This window comes from Nipponia nippon, unplaced genomic scaffold (genome assembly GCF_047370975.1).
Source record: "Nipponia nippon isolate SJK-2023a ecotype South Korea unplaced genomic scaffold, ASM4737097v1 scaffold_4, whole genome shotgun sequence".
Lineage (NCBI taxonomy): Eukaryota > Metazoa > Chordata > Aves > Pelecaniformes > Threskiornithidae > Nipponia > Nipponia nippon.
Window position 1 is genome coordinate 105,616,829 of NW_028262358.1, and position 24,642 is coordinate 105,641,470.

Genomic DNA, 24,642 nt, shown 5'->3' on the forward strand with positions numbered 1-24,642 from the left:
AATAAGCCAAGTGGTTACAGTGCCTATGTATCACAGTCAGTTCCCTGCACAGGTTGTCAATCAGCAAATTCTTGAAGTCGAGCAAGATATGAAATAAGTTTTGTATGCAACTGTCAAAATCAGACTTAGCATCAGTTCCAGAATGCTTTTTTAGCACTAATCTTCTTGTCTTGAGGGTAACGAGACTAGACTGTGTATGCTTTAAAAATAGGAGGTTTTTTGAGTTCTGGACAAACATTTATTCATCCCAGACCATTTATTGTTTTTAAAATTAGAGATGAACATGTATCTCCACTTGCCACCTCTGATTACATGTTTTTATTGCCTTTGAAAAGTGGTTTAGAATACATATTCTTCATCTTAAGAAATCTTTGTCTGAAGAAGTCTAATTCAGGAAAATCACTTAATTTTCAGTATTTACATTATCTGCAATTTTTCTTCAGTTACTAGGTGTTCCAGAGAACCTCCAGTTGTTCCCAGATTTTCCTGTTTCTTTTCTGATGTTTTCTTTAGAAGCTTCCAGTTTCTGAAGGATACCTGTTGAATCTGGTTATTTCTTCATTTTGTTAGTTTTTGTCTGCAGCAGTAAGCTTTAGCACTTTTTTTCCCAGTCAGAGTTGAGTTTTATTTTCCATCTCTGATGTTTGCAGGTGTTTTTCCAGCTTCTGCATTTTGTGAACATCTGTTTGTTTATAGTTGTTCTCAATACTACTTTTTAGTTCAGGCTTGGTTCTAAAAGATTATGGAAGTGACTGACATTTAACAGTGATTTAATATAATTGTTGCTTGTTTAAAGGCTTTCTTGTTGCAGAAGATTCCGTTGAGACTAGCCCATGTATGTGTGCTTACCACCGATTAATACGATGATTTAATAAATTCAGTAAGTACCATGGAGAAGTCCCAGCAAGCTCAGAAACTAAATGGTTGAAATCTTGTATATCTATTTGAAAAAGTCCATTCTTTGTAAAGTTTATAGCCTACTCATCAGCTATATACAAATTGTATATGTGCATATACCTTTTGGATTTTTTCTGTTCAGATTATTCCTAAGGCACCTCCCTTAAGAACAGAATGTAACTGTAGGTGTTTGTCAGTAATGTACTCTTGTTACAGGATATTTTGGTTTTGAAATTTAGGTGTAAACAGACTGTTCATCTTTTTTCATGTCATGACATGCAATCAGTTTATAAATGAGACTCTTTTCCACCTTTGAATAATGGCTGCCTAGCTGCTGCTCTGATTTTTGCTTTTGAATATGAGATTGCCATCTGAAGTGTAACTTCCTAGAAGCTTGCCATCATTCTGCCTGGCTTCTGTCTTAGTTGGCCATTCTCTGCCAATTCCACTACTTTTTGTAGAGGCTCATAAATTTAATCCAGTTTTATTTTCCATCTTGTTGTGTAGCTTATGCTTTTCTCCTCTATAATGCCTTTAAATTCTGTTTTTCATTATTAATTTCAGTAATTAAAATGGTTGTTTTCTTATTGATAAGTTATCCCCCATACTCAGTGTTTCAGCCAGTTTGATGTACTTCAGGAATGTTCTGTTTGTTAAATACAGAAAGTATTAAGAAGTTACTGATCATCACAATTACATTTGAGAATTGCAGCCAAGACTAGAAGAAGAAGGTTTAACAGAGGTTAAACTTAAACATGCTGTTAAGTCTTTGGATAAAGCATGAAATTGGACTGTCTCATTTCTTTCCAAGCTAGCAGCTAAATGCATGGCTAAAAGGATTTTCACTTTCAACCTCTGGGTTTATCTGAGCAACTGGCTTGTAAAAACAATAACTACAGATGTAAGTAAAAGTTGTGGGTTTTTTTTCTTTTTTTTCTCTAGACTTACTTTAATGCTTAGGACCTCTATTTTAAATCCTGTGATTAATCTTTGCCTAAATCTTGCTATGTCCAGTAGCACTAAAAACAAATACGGTATGAGAAGTTCTTACCATAATGGTGATACGGATTTCCCATTGCAGAATTCATATTAGGGTGATGAAACCATAGAATATAGTTTTTCCACTTTAAATTTAGAAAGAAGCTAGAAATATTACACACACACACCCCCCGCCCCTTATTCAGAAATTAAGTAGTTAGATATGGCTTTGCTTAGTTGGTTTTGGCAGAACAACACAACATAGTTTAATAGAATAGAAAAAAACCCAATTTTATGCAAAAGCTTGAAAAAGAATGAAGGTGGTGAAGCTGTATCAGTGTAAGGGGGAAGGATAGCAAGAGTGGGATGAATCAAAACCTGCTATTCCATTACAAAAAAACATGATGCCTTTATATTGGCCATACTTGGTTATTCTAGATTAAGAAAATAGCTGTTTGGTTTTTTTTAATTATACTCCCAGTTCTTCATTTACCTTTTGATATATCAACAGGAACATTTATTAATTAGCTGAAGTCCTACCAGGGTAAGCTGCATGGTACCAGTAACAGAAATGATCACATTAATTTTCTGATAATCTCTTAGCTGTTTCTTAAATAATCACAAAAGAGAATGTTCTTTGGGTCTTTTTTGTCTATTGCTAAGTGGTTTAGTTTGAAGTGTGAAATTTATGCTTTCTTGTTTAACTGGTATGAACTTGCTGTAAGCATAGGAGCATCTTTAGATTCTTAAGCTATTTAATTCTGTGCTACTGTCCGGTTGCCTGAAAAATTAGGTGTAGTAATAAGTGAGCAATTTACTTAAACATATTATCTAAATAAAATAAAACTAGGCAATTTTTCTAATAATTTGTGCCTTGGATGTTTTCTGGGGTAGAATCTGTATTCTAACATATTCAACTATATGGCACTATTATTTAGCATTGATTAGAATTTTTAAGCAGGTAATTTTTATTCAACGCGACATTCTGAAAGTTCATTTTCCAAACATGGGTTACAAGATTCAAATATTTGTGTCTGATGTTTTGAGAGGTGCATGAGGATGACAATAATCAATCATATCTAATTAGCTCATGACACACTGAGCTTGCAGTAATTAAACAAGACATTACTGCTTACTTTCTAATGATTAAGATCACACAGATTGAGAGCCAGCTGTTAATCACTTTTCTTGCAAGGCTAATGTCATTAACAGAAAATCCCAGCAATCTACCCCTAAGGCTATTTTTAACACAGCTTTTGGTGGACAGGCTGTGATGTAAGCAACAAAATAGACGTTTAAATTTTGTATTTTGAGAGCATCTTTTCAAATTTCTGTTACCTTGAGTTAATATTCTTGCTTGTAGATTTCTATATGCCACTTAAAAATTTAGGGAAAACTCTGTTCTGAATTGCTAGAAAGTGATATTGTCATGCTGCAGTTAAAATCTTCTAAAAACTTGTAATGCTAATATACCTTTTACAACTGTATGTAGTGAAATGTCAGTCTGTAATATTGTCATTAATAAATGCAGACATAAAAAATAAGAACAATCTTTATGAAAACAGCAATTCCCAGCAAAAATTTCCAAATTTTCCTATTTCAGATATAATCTGTGCTTTTGGGAAAAATGCACTCAAATGTTTCTTAAATATCTGTTCTTGACCATCTTTATTTCTGATGATGATTCTTATAATATACTGCATTGAAAATTTACAATATATTGTTACTCAGTATCTTTAGTCTTAATTGACCTACCCTGGAATCAGTGATGTCCATCAGATATATTCCACTGGCTTTATTGTGAATATGAATCACCTCTTTAGAATGGTCTATCAGGAATTTGTGATCATCTTCACTGAGACGAGCAATTGTGAATACTATGAAACTATGAAATGGAGTTACAGGTCTAATGAAAATGTGCAATCTGATATCAGCCTTGAAATGCTCAAGGGGATTTAAAAAAATAGTAAGACAAAGATAAGTACTCTTACTAGCCTTTTTCTTAATTTTTGGTGAATTTGGCTTGAGGGTTTGCTTGTTTTAAACAGGAGCTGAAAGAAGCATATGTTCTAAGTGCATCTTAAAAGTTAGGTGGCTATTAAGTCAGTTTGGTTGTGTATTATTCTAGATTAAAAGGGTTTTTTTTGTTGATTTTGCAATATTAAAAATAATCTACTGTTAAAAATTAACATTGGCAGTTGCTTTCCAACTGGAATGAAATTCCGACTTAACTTGGTTTTACTTTAATTTGAAATATTTCCCTTCAAGCTACTTTAAAATATTTCCCTTCAGACACGGACGAAAGCTGAAGGGCTGGACTGCTGGGGCAGCCACCAGTTTCATCAGCTGCAATGGTGAAGCGAGATGTTGGTGCTGCGGTCCCCGCTGCAGTTCTTCTCCTTTCAGGGAAAGGAGGTGGAAGGAGCTGGTGGTGGGCTACGTGTCTGCGTGCATGTGGAGGGCATGAAGTGGGGTTTGTGGCCCCTGCCACGACTGTAGGTGTGTCCATCATAGTCCTGGCCCTTGGGCTCTGAGATGGGGTAAGCAGGACTGCTGGGCCTAATGTATGTAATGGTATCGCTGCATCCTTCTGTACATGGAAATCGGATGGTTGTGATACTGGTGATGGTGGGCAGTAGTACTTTAGGGCAGAAAGTTGTCTGATCCAAAGCGCTGATATCATCCAAATAATTTCTATACCATTTTCTGACATTTTTACCTGTCGTGCATGTAGTGACTATAAGCAGTGATAATGATACTTTTCCTGATCTTTTTTTTAGTTAGATTACCATGTTCTTTATGCATTCATGTGTCAAAACAAATAAAAAAAAGTCAGTCTTGTTATTAACATTATTATTGGGTTTAGTATTATTTTGACATAAGGAAATAAATATACCCGTTTACTACGCTATTGCTATAGCTTCAGTCTAGATGGGTGGGGTGCACAACTGCTTGGATGCTCAGGCTGAGGGTAGTGGTTAATGGGTTGTCCTCTACCTGGATTCCTGGGGCAAGTGGTGTTCTTCAGGGGTCTATCCTGTGACCCGTCCTCTTTAACATCTTTGTCAGTGACCTGGAAGAAGTCACAGAGATCTTGGTTATCAAGTTTGCTGATGACACCAAATTGGAGGGTGCAGTCAGTACACCATTGACAGAGACCTAGGCAGGCTAAGAAATGGACTGCCAGGAAATTCAAGAAATTCATGAACTAAACTCCTGAAATTCAACAAAAAGTCAAATGCCAGGTCCTGCACCTGGGAAGGAAGAGCCCCTGGCAATGATACAGGCTGGGGCCTGCCTGTCTGGGGAGCAGCTCTGCTGAAGAGGCCCTGGGGGTCCTGGTGGGCAGTGAGTTGTACTTGAGCCAGCAGTAAGCCCTGGCAGCAGAGAAGTCAACAGCATCCTGGGCTGTATTAGGAGGAGCACAACCAGGAGATCAAGGGAAGGGATTATTCCTCTCTATTCAACACTCACTAGACTACGTCTAGAATACTGCATGCAGTTTTGGTTCTCCCGGTATAAAAAAGACATTGATAACCTGGAGCAAGTTCATTGCAGAGCCACCAAGCTGATTGGGGCTGGGAGGACTTGCCCTGTGAGGGAGCTGGGCTTGTTCAGCCTGGAGAAGGCTTCAGCAGGACCTAAAGGAAGCCTTTCCATGTCAACAAGGAGGATATCAAGAAGATGCAGCCAGGCTCTTCACAATGGTGCATGGGTAGGCAGGAGACAACAAGCCAAACTTGAAATCGGATACAAGGAAAAGCTTTTCCTCATGAGGACAGTGAAGCAGCGTAGCTGGTTGCCCAGCAAGGTTGAGCAGCCTCCATCCTTAGAGGCTTTCAGCCTGGGCTGGTTGCATAGTTGCCTTGCTTTGAGGTTGGGCTTCAAACCTCTCAAGGTCCCTTCGTACCTGTGATGGTAAAATGGTGTTTTCTCTCCTGATCTACAGGAATCTTGAACTACTCTGAGATATGGAACAAATCCATACTATTTTGTCCTCTATAGCATTTTTACAGATAGTTCTTCTGACTTGTTTGTAGAACCCCTCACCCTCCTAGTACTGGGGAACTGTAACCTATCCAAATACTCTGTTTAAGGGCTTCATTATCATTATTGTCAGAATTTCTTAAAGGAAAGAGTATTAAGGTTAAGGACTTTTGTCTCAGCAGTTGTGAAACAGTGCCAGTAGATGTAAAAGCCGTAGTGTGCTAAAGCTGAGAAAAAGGACAACTCCATATGTATTTACAGGAAAAACATATTCTGTAAGGGAGCTCTGTATAACTAATTTCAGAAAGTTGTAATTAAACTCTGTCTTGTATCTGCCTTTAGTTTTACTGAATGGTTCTTTGTGTGCTTATGGTGCCAATGGAATCATTAATTTTCTGCATTCCACAGATGTGTTAACCTCTCTCACTACATATCTGCTGTCCTTACCCATTTGTCCCATGTTGGTCCATTGAAAAGCCTGTATTTGTGTTCTCACTCAAGACCCCTTAGGCCTGGAATTATCTTCTCATCATGAAAGACAAAGGTACAGTTCTTCTTAGGGTACAGTCCTCCTTCAGATTAAGTGCTATAAAAATTATGATTATTAACAAATTTTATTGTAAATGTCACTCATCTATTGTTAAGGCCCCTGAATGATAAACTTTTTCAGTTCTCAATAGTTATTTTTCATCTCTCCTATGGCAGTTGCAAGTTGTTCAGTGCAGGTGTCCTAAAGCCAGTCAGGCTTTCTCCTGTAGGCAGAGGTTCAGTATACACAAGAAGTCACGTAATTCTGAATGTTAACATCAGAGACAAATAGATCTGAAAGAAATTCTGTTCTGTGGTTTTGCCCTGTGAGAGGATTAGTACCTGTACCATTTGGGCAGATGTTTGTTCAGTTTTCTCTCAGAATCCCTTAGCGATGGATGACCATAATCTGTCCAAGCAATCTGTTCAAGGACTTCAGTTTCCTTGTAGCTGGAATATGTTAAAAGGAGGAGATTTCTGAATTATTTTCTTATTTGATTGTTCCATTTGTCTTTGCAATTGATTCTGAAGTACTTAAAGCTGTCATTATGACCTCTTGTATTCTGTCTTTAAATTAAACAACCCGAGTTTGTGCAGAATTACTTATAAGTCCTATTTTCCAGATCTCTGATGACTTTTAATTTTTTTGTATTTCTCATGACCCTTTTCAGTTCATTACCTCTTCTGAGTAGAGTAGCCATGAATCAATGCTGACATAATACTGTATAAAAGGAAACAATATACAGGGGTGTATTAAATGCAACACTGGTGATGGATTACTTCATGGGCATGAAATTATTCCTCCCTCACATTCATCAGTGTTTAAGGAACCTTCTGTACTACCCAGCTGAAGAGCTATGTTTACTTTTGGGCACTGTCTTGTGAGAGTGAGAAAAACTAAATCAGTAGGAGAGAATCCGAAGGAGAGCAGTCAAAATATGTTTGCTTTTATTGCAACAAGACATTGATGCCAATATTTTGCTGTCAGTCCTCACTGCTACCTACCTGTTTCCTTTCCTTAAGAAATGGTGAAGAAAAGCTTTTCTTCTTCCATGCGACTGTTCTTCCTAGAGAGTAGCACCTTGCACTTTTTTTTCTGTTGCACTTCATCCCATTTTTTAAATCTTTTTTTTATGTTAGTCATGGCTATTTTAAATTTTAATTCTGTCCTTCTCTGAGAAAATGTCTTTGTCTTTTGATCACGATAGTAGATGTAGTGTAGAAAACATATTAAACCAGTTAAGAGAGAAAGAGTAAATTTGAGCCTGCTGTAACTTAGTGGTTGGAGCACTGGCTGTGTGGGACCACTTGAAGTTCTCTTTCTGCCTAATCTGAAGTGATGTAGGATGAAAATCAGTGACTCCAGTTCTCATGTGTCTTCAGCAAGTGTTCCAGCCATCAGTATACCACAGATACGGAATTTCAACAGAGTTGTTTTCATGAAAAAAAATTGAAATCGGATTAGAGAATTTTATCACTAGACCTCTGAGGTGTAAATATTGCTGATAAAATATTTGTCTGGAAATACAATGTGGAATTTCAGTTGGAAAAAAAAGTTCAAATACAGTGCTTAAAGAATTTTACTTACAAATGAAGAAAGGTTATTTATAAATGCATTTTAGCAGTTAAAAATAGAACTGCCATGCCATTGAAGGTATGGATATATTTATTAGGGATGAAAATCAGCAAATGGTGATTTCTGCTGGAGGACCAATGTAACTCAATGCAGAGGATTTTTTAGCTAAAGTAGGGGAAACTCCAGGTGATCCATTTTCATAAGGGTCTAAGACATTAACACTCCATTTAGTTGGCAACAGTAGTGATCACTGTTGCTAAAATACCCTTAGGCAGAGGGAATGAGAGAGAGGTTTAGGAGTTACTGAGAACTTCACAGTTTAAATCAAAATATTACCACTGCACTGCTTGTACTCTTGACATCTGCTCTAAATGCATACAAATATATTATATGATTTTATTATGAATCTCATCTGAATTTTCTGATCATCTATGTAAGACTCTTGAACATTTTCTGCCTCTCTTCAAACAGTTACAAGCATGAAAAGCCTGACAAATATTGCTCTAATGCATTTGAGAAAAAAATGGACACAAACAAGTAAATAGTTCCTGTAGGAAACACAGTACACCTCAACACCACTTTTAAACTCTGCCTCATTTGTTTGCAAGCTTTTTCACAATAAAACTTACAGCAGTGAAGATAGGTATTTTATGCCAGTAAGACTGAAGTTTGGCTTAGAGATGCCTACTTTGAAACAGAAATTGTAGCTCTGAGCTTTAAGCCGCAGATACAGCGCATTGAAAGAGTTATGGTATTTTGAGTAGGGTCCCAAAACATTATGCTGAACGGGGAGTGCTCTAAAGCAAGTACACTGGCTAGGGACCTGCCTTAAGTAGGCGACAATAAAACTGAGAAAAGGATTCATCTACAATTGTAGCTCCCTCTATAGAGTGATGTTTTCTTCTCTGTGGTATTGACAGTTTTTGAGCTTGTTTGAGAAAGTAGGTTTCAGTGTTCTTTTCTTTCAAAAACAGAGCAGTGACTAAGCTTTCTTAAAAGTCACAGCTACTGTGATGCTTGCGCTACTGATCTCCTTTTTTCTTCCTCCCAGCACGTATGTGGACGTGCACATGCAACACCACACACCCCTCTTCCTGAGGCCACTGTCTAGAAAACTGTCAGAGATATGAAAATCAACATTTAATTTCCTCATCTGCCCAAGTGAGTTTAAATTTATATTCTCCTACCTATCATTGTAAGCACTTAAATCCTATTGAGATGCAACTCCCTATGCCCTTTCCGCATGTTTTTATTACAAAACACATGTAAATTTGGTATATGATCTCTAACATTACTACATCATTTTAAGGAGTTATTTCCACTTTTCAGTCCTCACTTTCTGATACCAGTTATTAGAACAGCTACTGTATAGACAGTTTTTAAATGAGAAATCAAGACAAACATAGCATAGTTAAAATGCTGCATATACATGTACCTGCAAAGACAAAGTTCTCATTAAAAGATCCTTGTTTGAAGAAGCACTTTGTCTGGACTGGGATTTACCTGCTAGAGTTATGTATGCCATCTCTTTAACACAAAGAGAGAACAAGGGAATGTGCTGAACTCTGATTCAAAGCCATTTATAATGATCTAAAAAAAGCCAACTTGAAAGGCTGAGAGAAATCTAGATTAATCTTATTGATTCTGAAAGCAAATAAGGTATTGCTGCACGTCATCTTGGATCACGTCAGGAGTTAGATGGAGTGTGAGGTAGGTATTGGATTTTAATAGTAATAGATGAGGTTCAGTGAGACTTTCAGTTTACGTAGTGTGATGGAAAATGCTAAGCTATTTAGTCGGTCACTCTACATATTTCATTTGTTACTTAATCATCTGTTACAAATGAAAGTTCATGTTTTTTTTCCTTGTGTTACTTCTAAACATATGTAACGATTACTAGCCAGAGAAATGTTCTGGGTTTAGGCTGTATAAAGAGCCCTCTAGAGCTCTGTTCTCTCAATACGTCTCTCTGGTACGTCAGCAAAAGTAACAGTGGTTGCTAGTCCGGGTGGGATAGCGATGCACAACCTCTGAACAGCAGCAAAATGCAGGGACAGTGGTTTTTCAAGGCAGTTCTTCGACTGCTTGAAAATACTTGCGGTTATGCAGCATGGCTTTTGAGCGGATGATGTTGGCACGGTTTCCATATGTTGTCATTCACAAAATTGTATTGATAAAACACGTGCTGGAAATTTAAAAAATTTCAGAACCTTGAGGAAATGAAGAAATGTTGTTTTCCAAACAAGTGAGAATGATTAAGGCTTTACACCCTCACTGAACTTTGTTTCCATTAGGCATTCCCAGCAAACACTAAGGACAAGATTTATCTGCCCAGAATTAGACACTTGTGTCTGACCTGTTAATTTATATTTATTTTTTAACTCAAAGTAGAGAGCTATGATGCAATTTGTTCCCTTCTAGATGGATGTATAAAAGAGATCAAGTAAATCATTCTTCAGAGGTGTCTGTTGCTTGCCACTGGCTTGTCAGAATCTAAATGGCTGTCCTAGATGTGGATTTCTGCACTGTAAACCTTTGGCAAGATCCATTTCAAGCTGAAGATACCTACATGTGGATGTCTGCTGGCATGGCTGATGTCTGTATCCTGTTATAATCATGGAAATCTGGTCTCACCTCCAGCTTGAGAAGGACCTGGATGTCCTAAAAAGCCTGTGCCAGCCTTACATGTGTGGAGGTCTTCGATATCCTAAAGTGCCCTACATGGCAGCAGTGGCCTACATGGGGACATCTGCTTTGTGCCCAGGGACAGCAGAAGCACATGAGCAATTCAGCTGAGCAACTGCTGTGTATATACTTCAGGGTAAATTGAATTGCTCTCTAGACTGCATTTTCCATTTCTACTATAAGGGAGGCTTTGACATTCAGTTGCTGCGTGGAGCTACACCATGTCTAAATTTAAGTGCCTTAAGCTTAAACTGATCCTGCCTTTAAAGACCAAAAGGTTTTACTGACAATCACCACAGACCTTTCTCCCTAATTTTAGAGAAATGAAAATATTATAATGAAGATAATGTTCCATGTTTAATTTTATTCTAAAATCCCTCAAGCATTCATTCAGTGCACACGACATGTTTCTTCTTTAATTCCATTACACTTTTCTTTACACAGTCTACTATTTAACAAAACATAGATGAACAACTTGATTATAAATCATCTTTTAAGAACAAATACTGCAGCTAAACCTTAAATTATGGTTAATTATTCTTCACTTGCATAGAGGAAAGTGTAGTGTTGTGGTGATGCTGTTATATACATTATAATGAACAAATATTACTTTTAAGTATCATGCATTTCAGCACAGGCATTTTGCTTTTTCTCTTCTGTGCAATGACTGTAAAGCTCTGAAATTGTGTTAGTCTGCTTATTTTAACAAATAGCTATAAGCAGTCCTAATTCCACAGTTTTTGTTTAAGGAAGTATCTGACTGAATATTAATGGGAAATTTGCATGTAAGTAAAGAAACCAAAAATTAAAATAGAATTTCTTTTCTACTACTCATAGAGAAAACATTGTTTATACCAAATACTTGACTATCCTATAGAGTTTACTAGTTATTAGTCTAGTGATGATATAACTTCAGAAATGTATGTCCATCTTGACCTAAACAAATAGAAATTCCGTAACACCTGTATTTATTTCTGTGTTTTACAATGTGAAAACATAGTTTTCTACTGTAATAAAACTCTATAGCTTAAAGGCAATGTTTATGAAGGGTACAGGTCTTTTTCTGACACAATGGAAGGAATGTCTTTAAGTCAGGAACAACGTTGCACTTTCCCACTTGTTGCTAAAACTGGAAAATGCGTTCACATACATTTATACATACCTATCTGCTTCTAATACAGTTTCATAATAAGTCATACAATTAAAAACGAATAGGGCATCATTCAATGGCAACACTCCTTTGTGGAACAGTACAGTGGAGAATTTTTTTTTTTTTTAACATATTTATGTCTACTTCAAAGATCATTTAGCCTGTATTTCACAGTACAGAAGAGGCTTTGTATGTCTAATCCATCTGAAGACTGCAAAGCAACCAGTTTTCCACTTTCTGTAAACAGTGCTCATTTACATGCATTTTATGTATTGAATGGGATAGAGGTTGTTATTTATCATTATGAAATGTTTGTATTCTTAAATTTTTTTTCTGTGCCTTGCTTTCGCAGACTAAAACTAGTATTGCATTGTTGTATGATGAAGTATCCGAAAATGCTTATGACATCCGACTGAAGCTTACAAAAGAGGTATTAACAATTCAAAAACAAGATGTCGTCTGTGTTAGTGGAAGTGATCACAGTGCAAATGTAAGTGCTTCTATATCTCTGTGCTTTCGACTGTGCACTTTAATGTCTTCTGCAGGGATCAGTTTATGATATTGGAGTGCAAGAGATTTTATCGAGTAATAGAAATACATGTAATGTTCAGTTGCTGGTTTTTTTTGTGCATACTTCCATTCTTGCATATAAAAGCTTTTTTTTTTTGGCCAGTGCTATATGTCCTTTATTGTGACATACGTAACCTTAACAGGAGAGAAAATGTCTGTAAATACTGAGATTACAGCATTCTTCCACCAAATATTGTTAGGCCATTAAATGAAGGAAAGAAAAAAAAAAGTGTTTCCCATTGAAGGCATTTTAAGAGGAAACTAATATACCAGAGTTTTCTTCGTTTGTGTAGCAAGTGTTGACAGGATGTCTGTTCAAGGGCATAGAGCTGGCTGAGACAACACTCGACAAACACTTATTTCACTTTAATTCTCTTTCAGGCACAGATGAGGCTTAATCAGTGCCAGCACGTACGTGGTGCTTTTTTTCCCCAAAATTCAGTTAGGCTGCTTTTTCAAAACATGTGGTGCCCCTAAGCTATAGAGGAATCTTCTGTATCACCATTTAATAACGTCACTAGGAAAACTGGTGGCATTTTGCATAAGCAGTACAGCAGTGGTGTCTAGGTTATGGACATCCCCGAATAGTGTATTTTATTTCCTCATATAAACAGTGTTCTTCCTAAAACTAAGTGTAGGTATCCCATATTTTACTGAGTAAGGTAAGTTTCATGAACTGTGCTGGTATTTGCTAGAGTGAACAATTCATGGCAACCTCCTCAGAGAGGGCCAAGGGGGAGTCTTTCTGTCTGTTTGCTGTGTTGCACATGTTATGTAAACATAAAATCTGGCACTAGGGGACATCAAGTGAGTTTGTGATACTCTGCTAAGAATTGGGAGCCAAAAAGTATATAGCGGATATCTGTATATGCATATGTATGTCAGAGAGAGGGAGAGTCTGCCTATATAACACAGAAACATGTTTCATTCCTGCTATGGTAAATATTTATATAAATTGTTTAATATCACACAGCAATTAATTTGAAATAGCTTTTAGTAGTTAGAAACACCATGTACTCATTTCAAAACTCGTCCATGGAACTCTGTGGAACATGACTTGCTCTTAAAAATATTCAAAAAGGTTGCATCAGTTTGCAAGTAATGGGAGGCCACTCAGTGAAGTGAAAGGCATGTCCATTTCTGGTTGGTTTGCTGAAATAAATATAAGCCTCAGTAAAAAAATCATCAGCTTGCATATACTTCCTGCTTCACTGAGAAGCATGAAAAACTGCAGCTTTTAACTGCAGACATGGCTGGTAGTGCTGATAAGTTATATGCAAGTTGTGGTTGCAAGAGTCATAGTAAAATATCATGTGACTGCAAAATATGGTGTCTGTGCATATAAGTATACATGATTGCTCTGGACTCAATGGTATTTAAATGCCTTGTGTGTAAACTGTCATAGAAAAAGAATCGAAATTCCATCCTACCTAGTCCCAGACTACTTCTTGATTGAAGTAAGCCAGCACAGGCTGGCTGCATCTGAGAAAATGTTGTATCAAATCTGTATATGTGTCGATCGTCACTCTTTGATCACTCAACAAAAAAAAAAAAGAAAAAACAACACCCAAAACCAAAACAAAAAACCCCACCCCGAAACCCAACCCCCTCGCCACTCCAACCCTAAAACTAAAGCAGTACAAAAAAAACCACCCCAAACAAACCACCAGGTCTGCCTCTTCCTATTAATATCAAGATTTGTGTTGATTTTGATGCATTTTATGCCTACATTTCATGGGTACCCTAAATAGTATTTCCTGGTGGAAGACAGGACAGGAAGACAAGCTCTGATAATACTTGAGGAGCTGGATATTGAAAGAAATTCTGGAAAGTAAGAGTCCCTGCAGAGGAGGCAGAGCTGGGATATGCAGCCACTGTGTACAAAATAAGCTGAAGTTCCTTGGTTGTATGTCATGACCAGTAATGATTACACAGTGGGTAAGCTTAGGGAGGAGTGAATCCTGGGACTATATCAAATAGAGACAGTTTTTCCAGGTTATAGAAGTAGTGTTAATATGTAGAAGTGAGGAAATTTAAAGTATAATTCAGATGTTAATTCAGGTTTGAGTTGCAAAGTATTATGTGGCTCTAGGTATGAAATCCATTCAGAAGGGATTTCTCCCACCTCATACTGTTGATAGATAGCATGGGCAGTCCTGCCAAGCTGACCTTTGCTGGAAACCATTATTAACGTTACCTCCTTATTTTCCTTAAGTTTTCTCACTGAAGACTCTGAAAACTAAATTTCAAGGCTCTGACCTGTTGTTTTTCCATGTCCCTTGCAAGATCTCCCCAAGATGTTCCTTTCTGAAAGTGTGATCTTCAATCCTCCTGGGCTTGTGTTGTCAACTTCTAATGAGAAAAAAGGGCTAAACTGTCGCTTCATGGCAATATTTGCTTTTTCTATATTATACTTTGAACCAAATAAAAACTTTTGGAACACTAGCATTTAATATAAAGACCAATAGAGTGTAACATGAAGATGAACACTGTTGTTTTTACAATATGTAAATTGCTAGTATATAGGAGCTCAAAAACAGAATTTGAAAACAGGCTGAAATAGCTGATAGCTCTCTAGCACTGTTTTTGGTAATTCTGAAGTTTTACATTTACAGCTACATGATAAATTCCAAAGAGATAAATGATTTACTTTTCAAGTCGTTCAAGAAAATAATTTTCATCCCTGTGCTGTCTGATTCAAAATATTAATAGAAAATTGTAACCTGAAAGTTAATTCTATAGCAGTCATAAACAATCACATTGTCTTACTGATTCATTCTCCTTCTTTCTATTCTTTTTCTTTCTCAGGTATTCATAGTTAATCTTGATTTTACACATGGCCATTCATCAAACTAGTTCATTTGCAACAAAATTAGAAATAATTTGTTTGCCGCCTTTCTGTAGTCACCTCAAACATGTAAGAGGGGAAAAATATCTTTTGTTTCTAGATTAACTTTTCTTCTTAGGTGGGATATGTGAATGGAAAAATATTGAAAAATATTGAAAAAGAAAAGTTCTGGGTCTACTTGTGGTAACTTTGTTCTCCAGTCAGTTTTGTGGGACAGCATTCGTAGGGTGCATTTGCTTCCAGCCTCCCTTTTGCTGACAGGTTCATCGATCCTGAGGAATACTGAGGACAGGATTTGCAGCCATGTGTAATTAGCTCTGCTAGTCCCGTCCAGTTCTGAATGCTGCAGTGACAACTGGCAAAGACATCAGTGATCCCTAGTGCTACTGTCGTGGGTTGGACTTTTAGCAATAGAGATTATTCCCAAGGATAAAAGGCTTTCACTATAAAGTACCTTTTACTGCCATCATCTGGATCTATTCTTGTTCCATATTTTGCCATCTGCCACTCATTTAGGTGCTACTTTTAAGCACTTGGAAAGCTTCACCTTTGATGAGAAATTGTAGAGCTGGCTTTCTATAATTTAATGGCGGTTCAGCCCATTTCACTGGTTCTTTCTATCTTGGACTTGGATGTAGAGTAATGAGAGAGAAGAGCATGGTTTGTGAAATTCAAGATGTGTATAGAAGAAATAATGTAAAGGCAACTGTTTCTTTTCCTTAGTTTTCACATTTTTCACAGTAGATAAGATGGCTTTTAAATATCTGTAAAAATCCTTCTGGAAGTGGAACCGTTGTGGAAAACAATATTTTCCAGTGTTTTATTATACATGATTATGTTTATAAAAAATAATTCATATGCTATTTATAACTATATATAATACTTACATATTTTATATTTATGTGATTTAACATGTGATCTTTCCACCAAGATGTATTTCAGAACTTCAGATGTGGCAAATCCAAGCATTCGAAGAAAGTCTTCATGACGTAGTATTATGTTTGGGGTGTTCAGATTGGTAGAGAAAAGGAGAAGTTACAGGTACATCAGAATTGGTGCGCACTCATAGAAGCCAAGCGCCAAGGTATTGACGGAAAGGTTTATTGAAAATAAATAGACTTTTTTCACTAGGTATTTTTAATAGAAGATATTTTTTTTCCCCCCGGATTTAAAGATGAACAATACTCACAGAAGGGAATTAATTGTATGACAGACAGGGAGAGATCCATTTTCAGTTAAAGGAGAAACAGGGAGGCATTCATTTTTATATTTTATGCTTCATTAAGGGATGATTTTGCTTTAACTTTTTGTCATTCCGCATGCTAAAATTAATTTCTTACATACAGCGCCTCACTCCCTTAATATTCTTTGTTTTTCTTCCATGTATATTGCTATCATCCTTCTTCTGTTGTCAGCCCACAGTTTTATGCCTCTCCTCTTTTCATAAGCAAGTTTTTTTCTTTTACTTTGTATTATATTTCTGTATCTTTTTTTCCTGCTAATTCCGCTTGCGAAGTAAGAAAAAGAAAAGAAGTGCATCCAGCTTGTTATCAAAATCAGTCCTCACAGAGCTGAATTGTCTCTGACTTGGTCAGTGGTCAGGCAAATAGGTTTCTAATGCAGGCTTCTGGCATCTTGATTGGAAGAAGACTCCTCAGAGGCTTATGTGAGTCTAATAGAACTAGAATAACAAAAACTTTTGCATCCTGGGTACCCAATTGTCCAGCTTCACAAGCTGTGTCTTAGCTGGACATTCATCAGAATGAAGCAAGGTAGGTGAATAGAGAAGAAAAATAGCAAGATTAGTTATTTTGTTGATTCAAAAAATAGAAACAGTGCCTGAAAGTACTGCTTAAATCCCTGATGAGACTGCTATGACTTTTTCTTTATAACTCAGATGCTAATAAGGACAGAGAAGAATGTTATTTTAGCAGACCTCTAGGGAATGGTCTGCACTGAAGTCTAAAAGTTAATTTTTTTTTAATCCAAGGAATTTTCTGTCTAGATAACTACTAATATTACTGTTTGCTCAGAGGCTGTTCTACCATTGCTGGTATGGTATTTTAGTCCAGCGTTAGTTTTAAAAAAGCTAATAATGAACATTTTCTATCTTTTTGGAAACTTCAAGTGGGTGATTAAAGAAAGACTCTTCCTTTTGAAACTAAGATCACTTGTATGGAGAAAATACATTATTTAACCATTTGCTACTTGTTTTCCATGCTCTGGAAAACTGACCTAGATATTTAGAAGATAGCTATCATGTAATTCCTTAGGATCTTTATTATGAAAGATGATAAGCTTGTGTTGCTGTCACTTTGAGAACAGTTAAAAGTTTGTATCACAAAATAAATCATAAATAAATATGAGTATTCATCAGCATGACAAAAAAACTTTAATAATAAAGATAAAAGGAGTAAGTAACTTAAGTAAAAAGGCTAATAAATGTAACAGAACAGAAGAATGCAAAGGACACTATGGATATCCCTGAAAAGTAATCTCTTCCTGAGACATGGGAAGAGTCCAGCTGAGCGTAAGCGTTCATGCCGACAAGATAGAAAAGAAACGCAGCACAACATTGGTGTTACTACATAGTAAACGAGGCATATGTACAACCATATGTGTCCTTTATTAAAATTGCAGTTAATCTAATCTACATGGAGCCATGATAGACTGCCAGGATTGGTAAACTTGAACTGCATATATTGTGGGAGCTTGCGTAGTAGTTTAAAATCTTCAGCAGTTAAGGCAAAATATCTGACTGCGATGGAAGCATAAGCCTTTCCAGTTACAGTATGTGGGGTATTGATGGATGCAACCTCTACCGTTCATCTTTGTCTTCACACCAGCCAACATATGAAACGTTGCGCAGAGTGAATGCAAATGAAATTACTCAAAGAACAGCTGTGTTCTGGCAGGATTTAGCTATAATTCATTGTTACAGGATGCCTTTTTACTTGAAAGAAATTAGCTTATTTTTAATGGGAAAAGAAAGAAGTATAATCATATCTTGCCATGAGGTCTTGTATATGTTGTTAGTAACTCTGGAAATGTGTATTTGTAGGTGATCTGCATACACTTAATCTGTATGGTCAGTCTGAGAACAGTCTGAGTCCCGGGTTCTCTCATACCACTTGCCAAAGAAACCTCCTGTCCCAAATTAAGCATCTTACAACTCAGTGGAGGAGTTCCTGAGGATTCTTGTGAACTCGTACCAAGACTGAATGTGTTTCATTCAGACACATTTAATATGATCACCACAATCTGGAGAATAAACTACAGTGGGGTTTGTCACAGTCATCTTTACTAGAATAAATCATGGAATAATTTAGATTGAAAGGGACCTCTCAAGGTCATCTAATACAACCCACTGCTCCAAGCAGGGATAGCTTCCAAGTTTGGGCAAGTTGCTGAGGGCTTTGTCCATTCACATTTAGAATATCTCCAAGGATGGAGATGGTACCACCGCTCTGGGCAGCCTCTTCTAATGCTTAACCGCTTCCACTGTGAGATTATTTCATGTTGTTTTGCTCAATTGGAATTTCCTTTTTTTTTGCTTCATCCATGAGAACAATCTGGTTCTGTCTTTTGTATAATTCTCCTTCAAGTTGGCAGGCTTTGAAAATAAAATGAGTAACTTCATTTTACTCTATTTAAAACAAAAACAAACCAACCAAAACAGCCCCCCCCAAAACCTTTGATCTACAGTAGTGGAAACACTTATAATAAGATGAACCAGTAAAAATACCGTATTATACCATATTTAGTAAGGATTCTATGCAGCTGTTCCAGATCTTCACTAGCATGTGAAAAGATCTGTTTTGGCTCTGTACAAAACTTGACAGTGACTGACACGCCTCAGTTGATTTTTATAGCTGCTTTCTTTCTGTTCCTTTCGGGAAAAGGTGAGATCCTGTGCCATGCAAAGAGTTAAGTTTCAAAACTCTCTTTCCCATTCAGAATAATCTTTTCCTTTCTGTCTACATGTTCCTTATTACGTTTTGCCTCCTCTTCATGGAAGTGGAGAATGAGGCATCACATGATGCCATGGAGGACTAATTTGTGTCTTTCCCTCCCTTTCTTCAGGCTTCTTGATTTACATTTCCATTGTCTCCATAATTTGTTCCACTTTCTGAGTTACACCCTTTTTAAGCAATGCAACTATTTCTAAGAATATAACACAGTCCACTAAAAATTATACAGACTGGGGACTAAAGTTTGTTCAGGCACACTTTGAGCAAAAAGCTTTTCCTGAAGGCCAGACATGTTATAACCAACAGTAGAGCAAATCTTATTTGTAATAAAATTCTTTGATTGACACCCCACCCCCAATGTAGTTTCACGGAAAATCTGTTACATTATTTTTCAATACATTCTTTGATTGTTTACTCAGTGCTTATTCTGGTGGTTACAGTTCCTGAGAGGGCAGTATTAACGACTTGTGGAAATGCACAGTGTGGCACATTCAGTCTGATGACAGTGGCCAACTGTGACATTTACATTTTCTTCATGCTCCACTGATTTCTTAAGGTTTGTGTGTACTCACTATTTTTAATAAAGGCTGTGGGACATATGTAAGTAATAACAATAGTGAGTAAGGAAGAGATCAAAACTCTGCTTTCTGGCTTCTAGTTAAGTGTTCTTTGACCCTGGACTGAAACATACTGGAAGAAGTGCTCTGTGTCCCAGTCCTAGGTGATGGCACTGGAGTTCATCTGACATGCTGCATGATACGTCATGTGGTGTCTTTATGTATCAGCATAAGGCTACATGGTTCTAGCCCTATCATGTAGATGCCTATATTGTTAGACTCAGTGATTAATCATGATCCAGCACCATCTCTCACTAAGGCTGCTGCGTGCACTGTCTCAACTCAGTGTGGTGTTTCTTCTGAATTCCATCTGGAAATAATTTTGGCAAGAGCAGCCCGTACTGTAGTTTAAAATCCGTATTTCTAGGAACAGAGTCAGGGAAAAGGTGGACTGCAGCCTGCAGCCACTGGGAAGGGGGAAGTGTGCTGCCCATCAGTGAGCAGTGCGGGTTGTGTGAGCAGAAGTGGAAATCTCTGTACTTGGTGGAATGTTAAATACGTGCAGAACAATTTGCTGAGGAAGCTCTGGGGCTGGAGAGGTGGGGGGTGTGAGCTGAGAAAATCCTCATCATGGGAACTCCCCATCTTGAGGAGAAAACTTCCTGAAGGATTTCACATATCCTTGTTCTCCACTGCATCCTCTTTTGTTCTTTTTGGGTATGTAACAACCAGCAGGATGGCTGCATTTTATGATAAGTTTTACTGGGCCTCACATTCTCACAGGATTTGTTTCTTCAATCATTTTTGATCTCATAACTTGCTTGTCATAGCTTCAAGAGTTGCTGAAGCGAAGGAAGATAAGATATGGCTGGTATGTTAAGTACCTATCTATATCTTCTTACCCCTTCTGGTATCAGACTGCTTATTCCCTTGCATCCATGCAGGACAGGTTGCAGGCTTCTCTTTTAACTCTTCATATTGCACTTTCTTGTTTTGCTTCTTCCTTTCCCGTGCATGTTTCCCAAGGGCCTGGGTTTCAAGCTCTGCTGTTATTGCCATCATTGCCTAAGACTGGCTTTTATTTTCTGTTGTCAACCTGCCATATAGTGCCTGTAGTAAATTTAACATCGTACTTTCAACAAGTAAGGAGGCCTTTTGAGACTACTCTTTCCAATAAATGACAGATGCAACTGTAGTAGTGGGAATAAAGTTTGTTTATCTTACAAAAAAAGTACTCTCAACTACTCTGAACAATGCAGCAATGAATGATTTCTTTGCTCACATTTTCCTGCTTTCCTGTTTAGCCACTTACCTCGCTTAAGGAATAGTCTGTTGTGGTTTGAGTGTGAGGACTAGATGGGCTCAGGTACAAAGGCATGTTTAGTCATGGCTATATTTAAGGCTGACAAGTCACTCATCATCCAAGTCCCACAGCGGGAGAGGTGCCCACCCAGGAGAGAAGCCAGTGCAGTGATTCCCCACACGACCTCCCTGCCCCATGGCAGGGGGACAGGGCAGCCCAAGAAGACACTGCTACAGTCAGCACAGTGGTCTTATACTTACTGATTAAGTAGAAGGGAAAAGAATAAACGTAAATCAAAGTGTTGGCAATCTTTGTCTTCCAACCTATTCTAGCCATTGTGAATGAGCTTGTTTCTTAGAATAGTTTCAACAAAATCTGAAGAAGATGGGCTATTTCAGGTGTTCTGGCATTTTGTACCATGTGCTTCAGTTTGATGTTTGGAAATAATACATGCATTTGTTAATATTTTCACGTAGACTGGCACAGACAAGGGAAATACGGTACATATAGAATCTTTTTCCAAATACATCCGTTTATATCAATGAGTGTGGAGTGCTTCCAGCAGAATCTTCTTCTGAAATCCCTTTAGTACATTGTTTATTGAGAGAGAGAGAATATTTTTCCTAATGAAAGATCCTTTACCACAAGTGCCGGTCCTAGGTGTTAACAGCCTGGTAATAATGACATAATGGGTAGGCATTGACAGGTGGGTATAAAATCTCATTAAAAAACAGGACCAAAAATAAAGACTATAATTGCCTTCTCATATTGCCCATTAATCTCCAGTCGTGTCACTTCATATGAATGAATACCAAGACATAAAAGACCTTTCCAGAGACAAACTTTTCTGTTGAGTCATGGTGTTTTAAAAGAATCTAGAAAGTTTTCTATGTCAAGAGCTATCTCATACCTAAAAGATGGGTATTTGACCATATAATTTCAAAATGAATGATACTTTCAAATGTAATTTAGACAACTATTAAAACTACAGGATTTTTTTTCAGCTATATCATTCTTAGTAGCTGTTGGAAGCCGCATTACACCTCCTCTTACCAAGCAGTGTCTTCTCCATACAGTTGTTGGCATGGTGTTCTTTTGTATGATGTCTGTGTCTTAGATGTTTTGAAATTTATATTGTATCTGTTTTTCAATATATTCTTGCCTGGTATCATTCTTGGGAGTTCTTGAAAGTTTCTGCCTCACTGGTCTTTATTTCGATATTGATGACTGAGACCTTTTAAGACCCTCCTCCCCTCTTCTATATAGTTATATGTGCTGTTTCAGTCCAGAGCTCTTCTGGAATTGGCTTTCCCTGGATTTGTAACACCTTCTGGAAGTACATGTAAGCAAAAGATACAGGCTGAATTTAAGAATATATTACTTGCACTGCTTTCATTTGTGAACTATGGCTATCAGCATCTGAAGTTGGGGCAAAATCTTTTCTGCTTATTCACATCTTTAACAGCTTGTTCTGCAGTGCAGTTGTTTGCCCCTGTGCACAGAACATGATATTGTTTTGAAATAAAGCCCCTGTCTCCGAGCTATATGCTTTGACGAGATACAAACCCACTGGTCATTCTCTGGCCCTCCTGCAGGTAAACGTTATTCCGTGAGGGTAATAGTGACAGAGAGGAGGACAGATTGATCACACCTAAATATTGCTTATAGCCCAACATTTAAATTCTGTCCTTCCGATGTTGCAGCTATCGGAATTTCATCCCTAAAAATTGCTTTTGATTTTGTACTTAGCTAGTGGCTAGGTGGCTGTAAATCTTAGTCTTTCACAAAGAATAGGCTACTTTCTTAAATGCAGTTGGGTTGTCTTTGAACATATGCAAGCTTGTTCAGTCAACACCTATATGATCCAGAGCTTTCATGCATCAGAACAAGACAAAAATTTTACTCAGATGTGCAATCAGGCAATATGAATTTCCTTTAATACTTAAATCATTACAAAAGTGAAAATTTTGGTGGCCTTCTCAGGTTTACACTTTGTTCTTCAAAGAGAAAATATATTTCCAAAATAGACATTCTTCCACCGTAGACTAAGTCCAAATGCGACAGCCAGCCTACCTGCTCAAAGAACTGCTTGACATACAAGCGGATCAAACCTCCTGTCAAACACTTAGCGGGTAAATCAGCATTCTCTTTCCATTGCTGGTACGTTTGACACTGGTCAGTGCATTTGTTTCTCAGAACTTAGATGGCAGAGAATGTCATGGCCAAATTGTTGCCCCAATTCTTAAACCTAAAGATAGGTATTACAGAGCCAGTATCGCTTTGAGAAACACAACAAAATCCTTGACAACTAGCAATTATAAAAGGTCTCAGAAAGACAGGAGTATTTCATGTTGGTATCCTGGCCAATTACAGTTCTAATAATTACATTCTGTCTATTTAAATGTATCCTGAAGTTTCATGCAGGGCACTTATTCTTCCTCTAATCTCCTAGAAACAGAAGACAAAACAAAACAGGCCTACTGTGTGGTGTGCTAGGGGAGGTACATAATTACTTCTGCTTTGTAGCACAACTGGAATGAGTGATCGTTATAGTATACACATCGAGTAGTTTGGAAGCCTTCAGAATGAAGAGTTCCAATAAACTGTAGATACTATTAAAGGATATCATTAGCAAAACAAAATGCTAGTTAAAAGGCAAAAACCAGTATTAATTTCAGCTTTCCTGTTCAGATTGATAATTAGTAACACTTTCTAAAGAGTTTTCCTTGCCTATAATGAAATAAAATTACACAGCCATCATACAGTCAACTGTAGCTCTGTATTTTTTGTTTGGGTTTTTTTTTAAGACTGATACAGATGTCTGCCTCACTTTAGCCTCAAACCATAAATAAATTAGTCTGAAAAGAAAAATTATATATAGCCTGCAGGCAACTAAACAGTGAAATAAGTTGTTTATATGTTTGACTGAGACATAAAAACACTGGATTTTCAGCTGCATATGTCCATGACATTATCATTAATGTCACAAAAAGATAGGTTTGGGTTTTTTTTCCATAAATATTGCAATTCAATTTTGACAAGAAGTTCTGGAGTAGAATTTTCTTTCATAATTGCTTGCAAAGCTAGTGTGGGTTTCCGTCCAAATCTTGTAGTCATGAAATTTTGTCACTGCATAAGAAGTTCAGGACTGAGCCATACCCAAAATCTACTGAGCCCACTGTCCTTTTTCCAACAGCAGCCATTAATGTTTCCCTAGGAAAGCCAAACAGGGCAAGAATATGTGATGCTTCTCTTAACACTTTCCCTACCCCAAGTTATTCACTGTGTTCTTGAGCAAAATGGAGTTTTGTATTAGCTCTTAACAGGTTTATTTTTGCTATAGTTGTCCAATATCCCCTTGGACACATTTAGACTTTCAACATCCAGATTTTTTTTCCTCACCAGACTCTAGAATCTGCTACACATTGCACAAAGAATTACCTGGTTTTATTTGTTATGATCCTAGTTCCTAATAGTATCATTTGATGCCTCCTAGTTTTTGTACTGGAAAAGGCTGTAAAAACTGATTCCCATTCACTGTCCTCTATGCAACTTATTGTATTGTAAGAGCCTTCTGATCCCCAGTCTGTCT

The 24,642-nt window shown here is 37.2% G+C and overlaps 1 protein-coding gene across 1 annotated transcript in view; it reads left to right on the top strand.

Moving 5' to 3' along the window:
• Positions 1-24,642, top strand: part of SNTG2 (syntrophin gamma 2) — a 286,578-nt gene that overhangs the window by 101,044 nt on the left and 160,892 nt on the right. The window contains exon 2 of the mRNA XM_087775769.1: positions 12,154-12,291. Within this exon, the coding sequence (XP_087631895.1) occupies positions 12,154-12,291 (138 nt within the window). The remainder of the gene's footprint in view (positions 1-12,153; positions 12,292-24,642) is intronic.